This window comes from Pituophis catenifer, unplaced genomic scaffold (assembly GCF_029215685.1).
Source record: "Pituophis catenifer annectens isolate HBS135680 unplaced genomic scaffold, rPitCat1.0.hap2 SCAF_3, whole genome shotgun sequence".
In the NCBI taxonomy this organism is placed as follows: domain Eukaryota; kingdom Metazoa; phylum Chordata; class Lepidosauria; order Squamata; family Colubridae; genus Pituophis; species Pituophis catenifer.
This window is the reverse complement of record NW_027256883.1, coordinates 184366917-184381445: the sequence shown is the minus strand read 5'-3', so window position 1 is coordinate 184381445 and position 14529 is coordinate 184366917. Positions and strand designations below refer to the sequence as shown.

The following is a 14529-nucleotide window of genomic DNA, read 5'->3' as shown; positions in this document are numbered from 1 at the left end:
TGAGCTCAGAAAACTCCAGGCCACCCTTGTAATAAACCAATTTTCTGTGGAAAAAAAAGGAGGACCTAGATCTACCAAAAGACAAATCTTTGTGGAATTTTGCAAATAGCCTTCTGAACATTCTTCCCAGTGAGGCTGTCCATTCCTGGCTTGACCAAATATCTCAGACTGAAGGTGGGAGAACTGGGGGAAGAGTCTGGAACATCTCTTTCTTCCTCTACATGAAACAGATACCTAATAACTGGTTACTAATTGATAATATTTTATGTATAAAAATATTGTGACAATGTGGACTAGTATTTCTAGAATATGAGCTCAAACTTTTGAACATACCAAATTGGGAAAAATTAATGCTCAAAATATTTTAATCATAAGTCTATAAATCATTTCACACATTATCTAGATGTTTATCAGAGTGAATACCAGCACAGCACATTTAACCATAATGGACAGATACTCAATATTTTAATGAGCTCTCACAAATAAAAGGAATTATTATATAAAAAATAGACTATAGTTTACAAAAATTTAAGTCATACAAATTTTGTAATTGTATTATGAGTTTACCTAGCTTCAGCCTACATGGCTCATATGCATGGAGATCACAAAAGTTAGGGAAATAGCTAGGCAGTAATCTCCAAACCAATCTGAATCCCAAAATTCATCCAAAAGGCATTGAAGAATTTCGTTGATGTTTCTTCGTAGAATCTAAAACAAAATTTCAGATTTTGTATACAAGGAACAATAGTTTCTTCTTCATTATTTCAAAACAGATTAAATGCAATGAATCCAAATTACTCCAAACAACTTACATACATTTATCCAAGTGTGTTATTTGCAGAATTACATTAATATTTTATGCTGTTTGCAGTAATTTACATCATTTGTGTGACAATACAACTATGCAGATGACATAAAGTCAAGTAATTATGTCATGACATTCAGATCTAACAACATCCTTTCCTTCTAAATGATTTTGAACCTCAATAAAAATGAGGTTTTATTGTACAGGTAATCACTGATTTACAACCACAACTAGAACCGGAATTTCCAGTACTAAGCAAGGTGGTTGTTAAGTGAGTTACATCCAATTTTACAATCTTTTTTGCCATGGTTATTAAGTAAATCACTCCAGTTGTTAAGTGAATTGTGTGGTCCTTAAACAAATCTGGCTTCCCCATTGGCTTTGCTTGTCAGAAGCCTATTGGAAGATTACCAATAGCGATGACATGACCACCCTCCCACCCCTCCCAGGATGCTGCACCCATCATAAACACATGCTAGTGGGCAAGTGCCCAAATCTTTATCATGTGACCGTGGAGATGTTGCAACAGTTGTAAATGCGAGGACCAGTCATAAGTGACTTTTTAGTGGCACTGTAAATTTGAATGGTTGCTAAATGAATGGTTGTAAGTCAAGGACTATCTGTACTTATATTTTAATTAGCAACAGCACTTAAACTTATATACCTCGCTCTAGTGCTTTACAGCAAGGGTCCCCAATCCCTAGTTCGCAGCTCAGACCTGGTCCTTTGCCCATTGGGAACTCAGCTGTACAAGCAGTGGGTGAGCACACAAAACTCCATTTGCACAAGCAGTGGATGCACATGTGAAACTATTCCCTCTCCCCTCCCCCCAGTCCACGGAGCATGAAAGATTGGGGACCACTGCTTTATAGAACTCTATGGGCAGTTTACAATGTCAGCATATTGCCTCCAACAATCTGGGTCATCATTGTTAAAAGAGATATAAGAGAGTATTCTAATGTCACCCCTTCAAAACAGGCCATGTCAGGGAACAAGCACAAGGAGTACTGCTTCATTGTTGTAGGATATCACAGGATCTTCAAAGCTTACCAGCATTTCCCTCCATTCCCACTTACAACAAACAAAATTGAGAGGTTATTTTGAGTCTTTTCTTATGTTCCCACCTTCTGACTTTTCCTGAAATGTTACTTATTTTTTCAAGTAATGCAATTTTCTTGCATTACTTTGTCAAAGTTACTTCTAGATATATACAGTAACACATGTAATCAGCAAACCAGGTTTCAGATAATTTTGAGAGTTCTTGACTAGAACTTGATATTGAATATGTGGCAACAAATACATTCTATCAACTTATAGCCTGCTTCATATGTACAGTGAATTTCAATTTCAATTTCTAGGTTCTATCATATTGCAAGATCTAAAATGGACAGCTAACATCAAAAACATCATCAAAAAAGCACAACAAAGAATGTTCTTTCTGCGCCAACTCAGAAAGCTCAAACTGCCCAAGGAGTTGCTAATACAGTTCTACAGAGGAATTTTTGAGTCCATCATCTGCACCTCTATAACTGTCTGGTTTGGTTCTGCAACCCAACAAGACAGACAGAGACTTCAGAGGATAATTAGAACTGCAGAAAAAACAATTGCTACCAACCTGCCTTCCATTGAGGATCTGTATACTCCATATTTACAGACCCCTCGCATCCTGGACATAAACTGTTTCAACTCCTACCCTCAAAACAACGCTATAGAGCACTGCACACCAGAATAACTAGACACAAGAACAGTTTTTTCCTGAACGCCATCACTCTGCTAAACAAATAATTCCTTCAACACTGTCAAACTATTTACTAAGTCTGCACTTCTATTAAACTTCTCATCATTCCCAACACCCATCTCCTTCCACTTATGACTGTATGACTGTAACTTTGTTCCTTGTATCCTACAATTTATATTGATATTGTTTCCTGATTGCTTATTTGTACCCTATGACTATCATTAAGTGTTGTAGCTTATGATTCTTGATGAACGTCATCTTTTATGTACACTGAGAGCACATGCACCAAGGCAAATTCCTTGTGTGTACAATCACACTTGGCCAATAAAAAAAAATCTATTCTATTCTATTACAGACTTTAATGCAAATGTTAGACAGCAGCAAGAGATTTTTGTAATAATAAACTGCATCCAATACTACATTCACAGGCTTCTATTTATACATTACTTCTGCATCCATTAATTACCCTTCAGTTTCCTTCTCTCATCCCATTATGTATGCCAACTCCATGCTTGAAATCTGGGGCATATTTGGGAGCACAAAAAAAGGTAAGTAAGCATTTATTCTGTTAGCAGAATAAAATATGCTATTGGAATAACACTACAGAACAGAACTCCTTGTAACAACTGAGACTTTCCTTATAAAATGTCCCTGCTTATAACTTCAATTTGTAAAATTAGCAGATCATGAAACTAATATATATTTTGGAACAACAGACGTTTCACTAACCATATTACTGGTTGCCTTTTGTCTTAAGACAGATAAAAAAGAAAATGTTTAGTATAAGATGCACAATTACCTTAAATATTTTGCTGTCACAAGGCAAAATAATGAACAACTTTATTAAACTTTATGAGTTTACATAAATTAATGGAAAGTTTACTTTATCAGATGCTATTAAATGCACTATCAAAAATATCCTTTGGGTTTTAATAAGCCACAAACCAATACTAAGAACACTACAATTTTCATTATTTAGAGGGCTTCCAAGGATTTTCTGAATAACAGTGGACTATTGGATTCTAGGGTTCTTTTTATTTTATTTTACTATTTAAAACATTTATATAGTTGCCCAACTTTCCACAAACTCTGGGAATCTCACAATCAAAAATTAGAAGATACATAAAACCATATTAAAGCTATAAAACTCAACCAATTAAAAAAAAAACACCTTGGTGCTAAATCAGTTTTGATGTGCTATCTAATCTTATACCAATGCCTGGGAAAAGCCAAGTCTTCAAAGCCTTAAAGAAGGCTACAATTGGAGGCCTGCCAAACTTCAGAGGGTAGAGTGTTCCATAGGGCAGGGGCTGCCATGGAAAAGGCATGCTTCCTAGCTTCCTATGACAATATATTTAGTGGAAGGGACTAGGAGCATGCTCATCATATCTGAACTGGTAGGCAGTCCTGCAGATAACATGGCCCTGTATCAAATAGAGCTTTAAATGTGATGACTAGTGTTTTGATTGCACCCCGACACTAGAAGTCACGCAACAATGGTGACAAACTAGGATTCCCTATTACTCCGTGTGCTGCTGCATTCTGGACTAGTTGAGGTTTCCAGGTGACTTTAAGGGCAGTCCCATATAGAATGCATTGGAGTAATCCAGATGGATTAAGATATAACAGACCCCAAGCAAGGCCTCCTGGTTCAGGAAAGGACACAACTGGTGCATCAGACAAATTTGTGCAAAGACCTCCCTAGCCTCAGCTGGCACCTGCTCCTCAAGCAATAGTTGTGAGTCCAGGAGGACCCACAAATTGTACATAGTTCAGTTCAGGAATGCCACCCCGTCCATAATCAAAGATGGACCATCTGTTCTTGGGATCTAGAAGCTGATAGCCACTCAGTCTTGCTAGGGCTAAGTCAAAGATGAGGGTTCCTCTGAAAACAAGCCACTGCATCTCTTATGTGGCTAAGGGTGGGGCTATACTGTATAATTGGGTATCAGCATACTGAGAATATCAAACCCCAGATTGTTAGAGTGAATGCAGTTTCAGAGGATGCTCAGAGTTCCCCCTGCTCCCCCAAAAAATTCTGTTATGGTGGAGTGCTAGACTTTTTGCAGCATTTCAATTAGTCTGGTCTTGATATAACACTGCTCAAGTTATTGAAACCTCTACATAATAAAATTATTATTTACTGAAAAAAGATACAGGTGAACATCCTAAATAGCAATACAAAGCACATTTCAATCTTAATCAGACTTTTATGCCAAAAATTATGCGAAACATATTGCCCAATCTAGAATCTTTAAAGAAATTCAAGTTCACTTGAATTTTATTTTAAACATTAAGAAATTTTACTGTGGTTATTTTCAAAGAAAATAATGAGACAATCACTGGCACGGCTTCCAAGCAGTGTGAATTTATTCAGCTATTATAGAAAGTGACCATAAGACTTGGATAGACAATTTTTTACAGGTAGTTTTTTAATCACCACCGATGACACTTGGCTATTTCCTCTATTAAGTATTGCTTTAAATTTTCTCCATTACATAAGGGTGTTTTTCTTTATTTCAATTTTACTTGTTTGTAATTACTATGCAGTATAGTTTTGGTTAACAATTTCAACAGCTTCATTATAAAACATCTTTGTTTGGGCTACAGTACCACCAAGGTGTTAGCATCGATCCATTAAAATATTTACCTGTTTACTGCCAAATAAATCTGGACAATAAAACATTAGGTTTTTGGCCTATCACAAAATATGATTATTTGGTCAATTAAAGTGTTATCCTGCTGATTTGATATGAACATAAACTGATTATTACTGTGCTAAAAAAAAGAGAAGCACTGGAGTAAGAATCTGTAAAATTTTATGATTTGTACACTATAATAGTGATAATTGCAATTCATTCTAAAGAGGAACGTTTAAAAATCACAGGGGTTTTGTCAAATGTAGTAAGTGTATTTAAATTATTAATACTTAGCAACATCACTTCAGGTTTGCTTTCATTAGTGAAACTTCAAAAAGAAACAGATTTAAAAACGTATCTGAAGACATTCAACACAAAAATGCATATTATGAGAAGTCAATCTATATACATAAAAGAAACTCAATCAACTTGAAAGATGTTTATATACCTAAAAAATAGCAAAGCACAAGCTTTAATTTATTAAGCAATAATCATGAGCAATAATCTGCTCTACCTTTTAAGAGGTTTATCATGTTGACCCATACCTATAAACTGAAGTCAAACAGACAAAACATTGCTTAATAACTTCCACTCCTTTCTAGGAAAGAGATCCATCTCTGGAAATGGAAATTCAATCTTGTGATCTTCTATATCTGCAAACTTGCCATACACCTTACCTTTGTGAGATGAGACCATGCTTGAATCCACAGGATCTAAAATATTCCCATTCCTCCTAAACTATTTTAGAATTTGGAAATATAAATGTTAATCCTGATCAAGTTAAGGGGGAATTTGTAACAATAAAATAAAAAATCCAAAAACTCTCTAATTCACCCCATTTAACTTTAAAATCTCTTATCTGCCATTACTGATTTGCCAGTCAATTTCCACTGTATCATTTCTGTTCCAACTGATTTACATTTTCAAATGTATAAATACAAACTTAAAATCTCTTTAGAATGTAAACACCTCTTAAGAAACGAAAATATTTATCATTAATTATATTTCTAAGCTGGCCAAGTTAGAATTCTTTTGATACTATCTGTTCCCACAAGTGTATTGTGCTACAAAATAGGACAGAACTACTTATTTCTGCTTACCTGACAAAGTGACTCTCAGAACAGATACAAACAAAACTGCAATGGATCATTCTCATAAATTGCTTTAATGTGACTAACCTTATGCTCCTTGGAATGTTGTTCAACTATCTATTCCAGATAGAACAATTATAAGAGATAATCAGAGCTGCAGATTTGAGATCACATGATATCCATTTTTTTAAAAAAATCATGATAGTAATACTGTTAACAGTCTTAATCTTGCACCATTGCTTGAGATTTAACAATTCTTATATTTTAAAATGTTTAAATTAGTGAGTGCAAATACTGTTATTTATTTTTCACATACTTAGCACATTTTCTCAAATGTTACAAGACAAATGATCTTATTCTTCAACAGACTCAGGCCAACTTTCAGCCCATGATTTCCATATAGCAAGAAACTCCTTTAATCACAGTTAGACCTTCCCTGAGGGAAGGGATAAAACAAATTAAACACATTTTATTGAATTAGGTTTTCATTACCCCATTCCTATGGAATTATATTCAGATCTTATTATTCCAAGTTAGGATGTATGTATGATCTGTCAACTGTCAAAGTCCATTACTTGAAAAAATTGTTTAATTATATGATTGGTGCTTTGGACAAAATAAAACATATTCAGCTGTGTGAATAAAAATCTCAACAAAATCTTTTAATCAATAGACTTGAAATATCTTTATAATTTTTATAGTATTCCTCACATTACAATATGTGGAAAATATACAATACTTCACATACAAAAAAGTTTGCTTCAGTGACAATATTGATGATATAAAGTTTTCCAAATCCATACTATTAATATTTTAAGTAATTTTCAAATTGCTCTTTAGCACAACTCAATGTTTTAGATTACCTGAACAATCTAAACTAAAAGAAAACCCCATTTTCAGTTATACAGTAATAGCACCCTCAAAACACAGCAGTTGCACACTTCACTTTCAAAATAATGACTTCATTGCTAATTATTCACTGCATTTAATTTTTATCTCATAACTCTTTAAGAGCTCAGGGAAGCATTTTAGCTTTGCACCAAGAAGATTCATCCTTTAGGCAGCAGATATATTTGGAATGGTTAACATCTTAAGTCGAAGTGTCAAAACAAATTAAATATGAGACGTGTCAAGGGAATTACAACTGAGCATAGCTCCACTAAACCTTCTAAAATACGTAACACTTTAAGGATAGAAAAGAAATTGAATCAAAGTTCAATGCAATGCTCAACCTAATAATCGAACCATTTGCTGCCCTCCAAGGGGTGGAGAGGGCAGGTGATGGATTTGCAGCACTGTACCATACATTGTTGTTGTTGTTAGTTGCAAAGTCGTGTCCCACCCATTGTGACCCTATGGACAACGTTGCTCCTTCCTGTCCTCTACCATCCTCTGAAGTCCATTTAAGCTCATGCCTACTGCTTCAGTGACTCCAGTCAGCCACCTTATTCTTTGTCGCCCCTTTCTTCTTTTGCCCTCAATCTTTCCCAGCATTAGGTTCTTCTCCAGTGAGTCCTTCCTTCTCATTAGGTGGCCAAAGTATTTCAGTTTCATCTTCAGGATCTGGCCTCCTAAAGAGCAGTCAGGGTTGATCTCCTCTAGGACTGACAGGTTTGATTGCCTTGCAGTCCAAGGGACTCGCAGAAGTCTTCTCCAGCACCAGAGTTCAAAGGCCTCAATTCTTTGGCGCTCAGCCTTCCTTATCGGCCAACTTTCACAGCCATACTTTGCAATTGGGAAAACCATAGCCTTGACTATACACACTTTTGTTGGCAGGGTACCACACATTAGTTTGGTTAATTAGAAAGGCATACATGATGACAAAGGTCAGAGGCAGTGTTTGCCCATACAGCAGTGTTTCTCAACCTTGGAAGCTTGAAGATGGGTGGACTTCAACTCCCAGAATCCCCCAGCCAGCAGCGCTGGCTGGGGAGTTCTGGGAGTTGAAGTCCACCCACCTTCAAGCGACCAAGGTTGACAAACACTGTCATACAGTAACCTATGAGTTAACCCAATTGCCTAGTTTCCACACAATACAATCCAGCCACATTTTGGGCTAACCTCCACTACAAATCCAATCAGAGAGTCAAAAGAGCAGAGGAAAAACATTCAAGTAGCAAGAAGCCAATTGAAAATAGACGACAAGGTCAAGAAGAAGAAGAGGAGGAGGAGGAGGAGGAAACGGCTCCAGGTACAAGATCTGCAATCCATGAAGGCACTCCAGAAACCCAGAACCTTTTACCAGCCCTTCCTCTATCCTGCATCCAACAACCACCATCCCCAATCACCCGGTCGTGTGTAATCAGAGCCATAATAGGGTCTTATCAACTCTACCGCAGGGCTTGTCAGCCCGAGGATGGGCACCCTCGGGTCCTAAAAGTGCGCCAAGCGGTCATCTCGCCGACTTTGAACTTATTTTAAATATCCCTCTGGGACAACCCGGGCCCTTCGGAGGGGGAAACAATGCACCGATTCCGAATGCCGCGGATGTGTCAGAGGAGGGGCGAAGGCTGAGGAGACAAATCCTCACCCCACTCGGGAGCGGAGGCACAAGTTCGCGGACGACCCCGGCAAAACGGGGGAGGAAAGCTTATCCCTGGGGTTCAAGGCAAGGAGCCCGATCCCCCTGAGGAGACAAGAGAAGAGACCCCCCCATTCCTCCCTCATTCCTCCCGCCTACCCTGAAAGAACCACCTGCTACCAAGCTTTCCTTCTTCCGCATCCACCGCCACCCCCTCCCCAAAGACAGGGCCTACTTCAGGCTTTCCCCTCGCCTCTCTCCTGACAAATCCCGAAGAACGTTTGCCCAGGCCGGATAAACAGCCGTCCCTCACAGCCCAGCCCCTTCGCCAGCCCACTCGACCAGCACAACGGATTTCTCACCAGCCCTGAAGGCGACGACACCTCGACTAAGATGGCAGCCAGTCCAAGTCCAAGCTTAAGAGAGCGACTCCCAAAGCCGGGAGCCGAGGGCGCATGCTCCGAGAGAAAAAGTAATGCTTGTGTGGGTGTGTGTTGTCACACGGACAAAGCTGAGCAGGACTACAATTCCCAGGAAGCTGCTGGAGAGCGCCGGCGTGCTATAATAGACTCCCGGGTAGAACCGTCTTTGAGAAAGGAGGTGAGTTCGATTCGCGCGCGGGGACGATGTCTCCTTTCTGTTTTCCTTACCGTTTTCGTAGTTGTGGCGTTTGTTCCCGAGAAAATAATTAGGAGAATCATGGGCTTGACAATATATTCCTCTAGTGGTGTTTCTCACTAAATGTTTGTCTAGATCTGCAGACCTTTTGCTATTACATGGCTCTACAGTCAGAAATTTTTGACGCTAGAAATATATTCTTACTCCTTCAACCCCCCCCCCCCTTATTTGCATAGGTTTTGTGCTGCCTATCAATATAATCTTTGTTTAATATTCAGCAGCAGATCAGCTTTTGTACTCTTATTTCTTCGTGTTCTGCCAGAGGTTCTTTGAAGTCTTCCTCGCTTCTATCTGTAAAAGTGGTACAATTATATACATTCCAGGACGTCATGCAGATTCTTCAATAGCAAATTAAACAGCCTGGTCTACTTACGGTTTTTTTTTTAAGGGCTACCACAATTTGTACAGTTCGACTCAGTCAAAAACCTTGTGCAATCAATAAAAAAAAAGGGGGGAGAGGGAGGGGAGCTCCCTTGCCTTTTTCATTGTCAACCAGAAATTAGCAATGTGATCACAGGTACACTTGCATCTCATGAATGCATTTATATCTATATCTGAAAGTCTTGTTCTATACATTATTGAAATATGAGTCACAACATCTTGAGGGCTGGTTTACTAACATACGAAATTAATGCAGGTGTTTGGTAGTTTGATAATTCTTTGACATTTCCCTTTTTGGCACTGGGATGTAAATTTATCTTTTTTAGACTTTCAGCCACTGCACGAAAACCCCATGTAGCACTTTGAATGCATAATCTTGAACGGTTTTAAACAATTCTGATATTTAACTAACCCCTGCAACTTCAATGATAGGAATATATTTCTGGTCCTGTTTAATTTCTTTTTCCAGAAAGCCTATCTGTTTTATCCTCAGTTTTCCAGAGCACTGGAAAAGTTTCAGTAGTAGCTGCTGTTGATTGAGATAGTTTAAGCCATTTGTTTGAGATGGGAGAACAGAGAGGAACCTTGTTGCCTCTGTTCAGCAATAAACTGAAAAACGTAAGTCTTATTTTCCCCCAGATTTTTCACAACTCACATACTTAGATTTAAAGATCCTAATCTACTCCACAATAAAAGGAGTCCTGTTAATAACAGTAGATTTGACATTTCCCGTAGCATATATTCTCTGTTGAAATTTCTGATGTAAATTCATCATTATGTAAACTCAAAAGTAAATGTGATACTTTCTATAAAGTATGTTTAAAATTGTAGCCTCTGTAGCACACATATTTATGCAAAGATTATCTTGATTATGCAAAAGAAGCTCACCCAATAAATATTCTGATTGCTGCAGGACATGATTTAACAGAAACAAGTTTGTTCAGTTAGAAGTATATTCCATTCCAAAATGTCCAACTGGAGTCTTCTTTCTTGAGAACTGCTACAGAGCGCTGAATGCTGATACAGCCTGAAACCTGGTTCAAATATTTTGACACCTGCTTCCTCAAATCTCATTTACTGGATCCTCACTGTCTCCCTCCCTCCAGCTACCCTCCTGCTTCTCCTCACCCAAATAGCAGCTACAGCCCATGTTTTGTATATATCCGCAATCCTCAGTCAGAATACTATAGTACCTTCTGAGGTATATTTGTTTATGCCAAAGTATGCTTTAAGGACCAGGCTTTAGGAGAGAGTCGGTTTCAATTTGGAGTCATCACTGAATGCCCATCTTGCCCACAGTTCAGTTGGGTTGGGTTCATTTGCTTTGGGGGCAAATAAACGTACACCCAAGCAAGTGTGTATCCAGGTCTGTCATGCCTCACAAAACGCAATCCCTTTTATATTCAAATATGTTTACAACCCTCTCCAGCAGACGTAACTTCCGTACTGGATTGCTAAAAGGACTTGCGAGCAGCAAATCAGGTAATAAACGGCTTGCAAGCGTTTTGATCATAAATTGGCCAGCAGAGGGCAACACGAATCCAATGTCTATTCCCCAGCCGGATGTGTCGTCACAGCGGAATTTCCTTTGTCCGACATACACAATTCTAGCCAAGGTAAGGGAGGGTCGGTTTTTTTTTTATTATTTATTTATTTAAGAAGCTCCTTTTTCCGTTCTGGTTCGTTACGATAGCTGGGATCTCCAGTATTGACTACAGAAAAATGACAGCATAATTATTTCAAGATGGAGAGAACGAAAGTGCATTCGTTCAGAAAGTAAAATCACTACAGGGGGCAGCAGGGGCGCAACTCCAGCCCGGAAACTGGAATGAAACCTTGCACCACAACGGCCCCTCTTTATTCCAGGGTTTCCCATCTATCTTGATTGCAGTCTAAGGACTGCCTTTCTCAAAAGGCAAATTATGCCTTACATTGGTACTGGAGTATTCATTGTGTACCAACAGAAGTTAATCTTGCTGCACAAATTAGTTTTGTAATGTTTACGGAATGATGCATAGTAAGAACCCTCCGCTCAAATATTTCAGAAAATGAACTCTTTATCACAGTTACAGGTTTGGGTGGGGGGGGGATGATGGCAGAGAAACTGTAGAATCAGACTAACTGGAAGAGCAACTTGCTAAATGTATTACTTTTATCCCACCTTTATTAGTTGCACAAAGGGCATAGTACTTCTAAAATAGCCTTCCTTAATCTAGTATTGGTAAAGTGAATTGGGACCACAAATCCCTTAGAATAGGTTGGGAACAACTGTTCATAAAATGGAAACACATAAGTAAGAAGTGCAGTGTTTGTGCACTAAATTACAAACATTGATAGTGGTTGTCAAAGGAATTTTTCACAGCCAGAAAATAACACAATTTCAAATAAGATTGAAATTGTGTAACAGTAAAGCTTGTCTCTTCTCTGTTCTTTGTAGCCCCCTCAATGTAGCAGATATTCAGTTTCGTAGAAAGATGTAAGCCATTTTGGTTTCTCTTAATTCCAAAGAGCCATGCATTTTTTCTTTCTGTTCTGCCTTATGAGTACCAAGTGGTATAATCAAACCATCGACCCTCAGTGATGACATTTTTTATTGATTAAATTGTTGGAAATTGTTTATATATGTGGTGACCGATTATCTACCAAGCCACTGGTAAATTATTTTGTTTCTAGATAATATGAACTCCATCATAACATGATATTGTGAAGAACTATGAGGCAATGGCGAGAAATATACTCTGTGTCCAACTGGAACATACCATAAGGCAACGTTGGCAGAAAGTGTTGTACAAGAGGCAGCCATTTCCTGATAACTATGTGGATCAAAGTTTCTTAGAGAAGTTGCGCAAGAATATCCATGCACGCAAGTATCAGTACTGGGCAGTGGTGTTTGAATCTGGAGTGGTGATACAACAACTATGTAGCGTCTGTGTCTTCGTGGTCATCTGGTGGTACATGGATGTGGGCCTGTTGGCTCCCCAGTGGCTGTTTGGAGTTGGCTTGATTGCTTCCCTGATTGGTTATGTACTCTTTGATGCCACTGATTCAGGAATAGAAAGAAATCAAAGCGGCCAGACACGATGGGGAGATCTGAAGAATTCTGTGGTATTTGTGGCATTCACCTATGGCTTTTCTCCTATTCTGAAGACCTTAACTGAGTCTATCAGCACTGATACAATTTATGCTATGTCTGCCCTCATGCTCCTAGGACATCTGATCTTTTATGATTATGGGGCAAATGCAGCTATTGTGTCCAGTACACTGTCCCTCAACATGGCTATCTTTGCTTCAGTCTGCTTAGCCTCACGGTTGCCACGGTCCTTACATGCCTTTGTCATGGTGACATTTGCTATCCAGATATTTGCCCTATGGCCTATGCTACAGAAGAAGCTCAAAGCTCAAACCCCCCATTGTTACATGATAGCTACCTTACTCTTTGCTTTATCTGCCTTAATGGGACTACTAACCATTTCCAGTGTTGGCACTGTTCTTTTTGCCCTCCTTTTGATTGCCATCTCATGTTTGTGCCCTTACTGCCTCATTAGGCTGCAACTCTTCAAAGACAATATCCATGGGCCTTGGGATGAAGCTGAAATCAAGGAAGATCTATCCAAGTTTCTTATGTAGACCAGGAATCCACACTTTGGGGTTCAATTCTTCCAATTATCCTAGTCCCAGCTAATAAATGTTTATTAACTGAAGCAATTAAAGCAAGCAGGAATAAAATACTTTTGAAAATGCCTGAGAACAATTTATTTATAACCTAATGTTTTTCCAATAAAAATTTTTTTTTAATCAAGGACCACGTTGTGTATTTAGTTAAGTTCAGCTAATAGATGTAAAAGTAATGCAGGCAGTCCTCATTTAGTGACTACCTCATTTAGTAACTATTCACAATTATGATGGTGATGACAAACTAAATTTGCAACCAATCCTCACTTATATAATGTTTGCAGGTTTATAAAGCAAAAAAAAAAAAAAACTGAAGTAAGAGCATAAGCACAGGTGGTTTTACTTAATGGCTGCTTCACTTAATGACCAAGTTGCAGGTCCCAGTTGTCACTAAACAAGGACTACCTGTGAAACTGACAGTAATTTATCAAATTTCTACAATGGCTATTTTACCTGAGGGGCTGGTTTACAAATAAAAATCATAAAAATATACAATAGTAAACATTTTTGGAGGTAGGGTGAGGGTTTTATGGGTTTTTTGTTGTGGATTTTTAATGTTGCAAGTCGCCTAGAGTCACTTGTGTGTGAGTTGGGTGGCCATATAAATGTGTTTAATAAATAAGTGGTGTTAAAAACATTAAAACAAGGTTAAAACATTAAAAATTACAAGGCAGAGGAAGTGCCCTTAAGCCATCAGCCAGCCCCAAAGTTGTATGACATTCTTCGAGCCTCCATGCCAGTTGTCAGAGCCAGGTCTTGAAGCCCTCTGAGATTGTGTGCAGAATGGGGGCAGCCTCAACTCTGGGAGCAAGATATTCTATAGACTGGGAACAAAAACAGAGAAGGCTGTCTTCCTAGACGACCCCCCCCTAAAAAAAACCTTTATGGAGTCTGCAACATACCTTCCTTGTGGGAAGGGATGGGATGAGTTGATGAAATAGAGATGAGGCAATTCCTCAGATAATATGATCCCATGCCATGAAGGGCTTTAATGAATACAATTA

General features: G+C 38.5%; 2 protein-coding genes across 6 annotated transcripts in view; one reads left to right on the top strand and one right to left on the bottom strand.

The window, feature by feature from the left end:
* ITCH (itchy E3 ubiquitin protein ligase) overlaps window positions 1–9203 on the bottom strand; it is a 55456-nt gene extending 46253 nt beyond the window's left edge. Inside the window, exon 1 of one of the 2 annotated variants that reach the window (XM_070941674.1) lies at window positions 9157–9203. The gene's annotated coding sequence lies outside the window, so the exon portion shown is untranslated. Of the gene's footprint in view, window positions 1–567; window positions 585–9156 lie in introns of those variants that run through there. The other variant, XM_070941675.1, reaches the window with a different exon arrangement.
* On the top strand, window positions 9178–13646 carry LOC139315413 (phosphatidylinositol N-acetylglucosaminyltransferase subunit C-like). Of its 4 annotated transcripts, none has more exons than XM_070941677.1 (3): window positions 9178–9394; window positions 11286–11469; window positions 12527–13646. In XM_070941677.1, exon 3 carries the CDS (start codon window positions 12575–12577, stop codon window positions 13478–13480), a length of 906 nt encoding a protein of 301 aa, XP_070797778.1. In that variant the 5' UTR covers window positions 9178–9394; window positions 11286–11469; window positions 12527–12574; the 3' UTR covers window positions 13481–13646. The 4 variants fall into 4 exon arrangements, with proteins under 4 accessions (XP_070797778.1, XP_070797777.1, XP_070797780.1 ...); XM_070941676.1 differs by having other exon boundaries at window positions 11283–11469; XM_070941678.1 differs by lacking the exon at window positions 9178–9394 and adding an exon at window positions 10404–10471 and having other exon boundaries at window positions 11283–11469.
* Window positions 13647–14529: the final 883 nt, after the last annotated feature.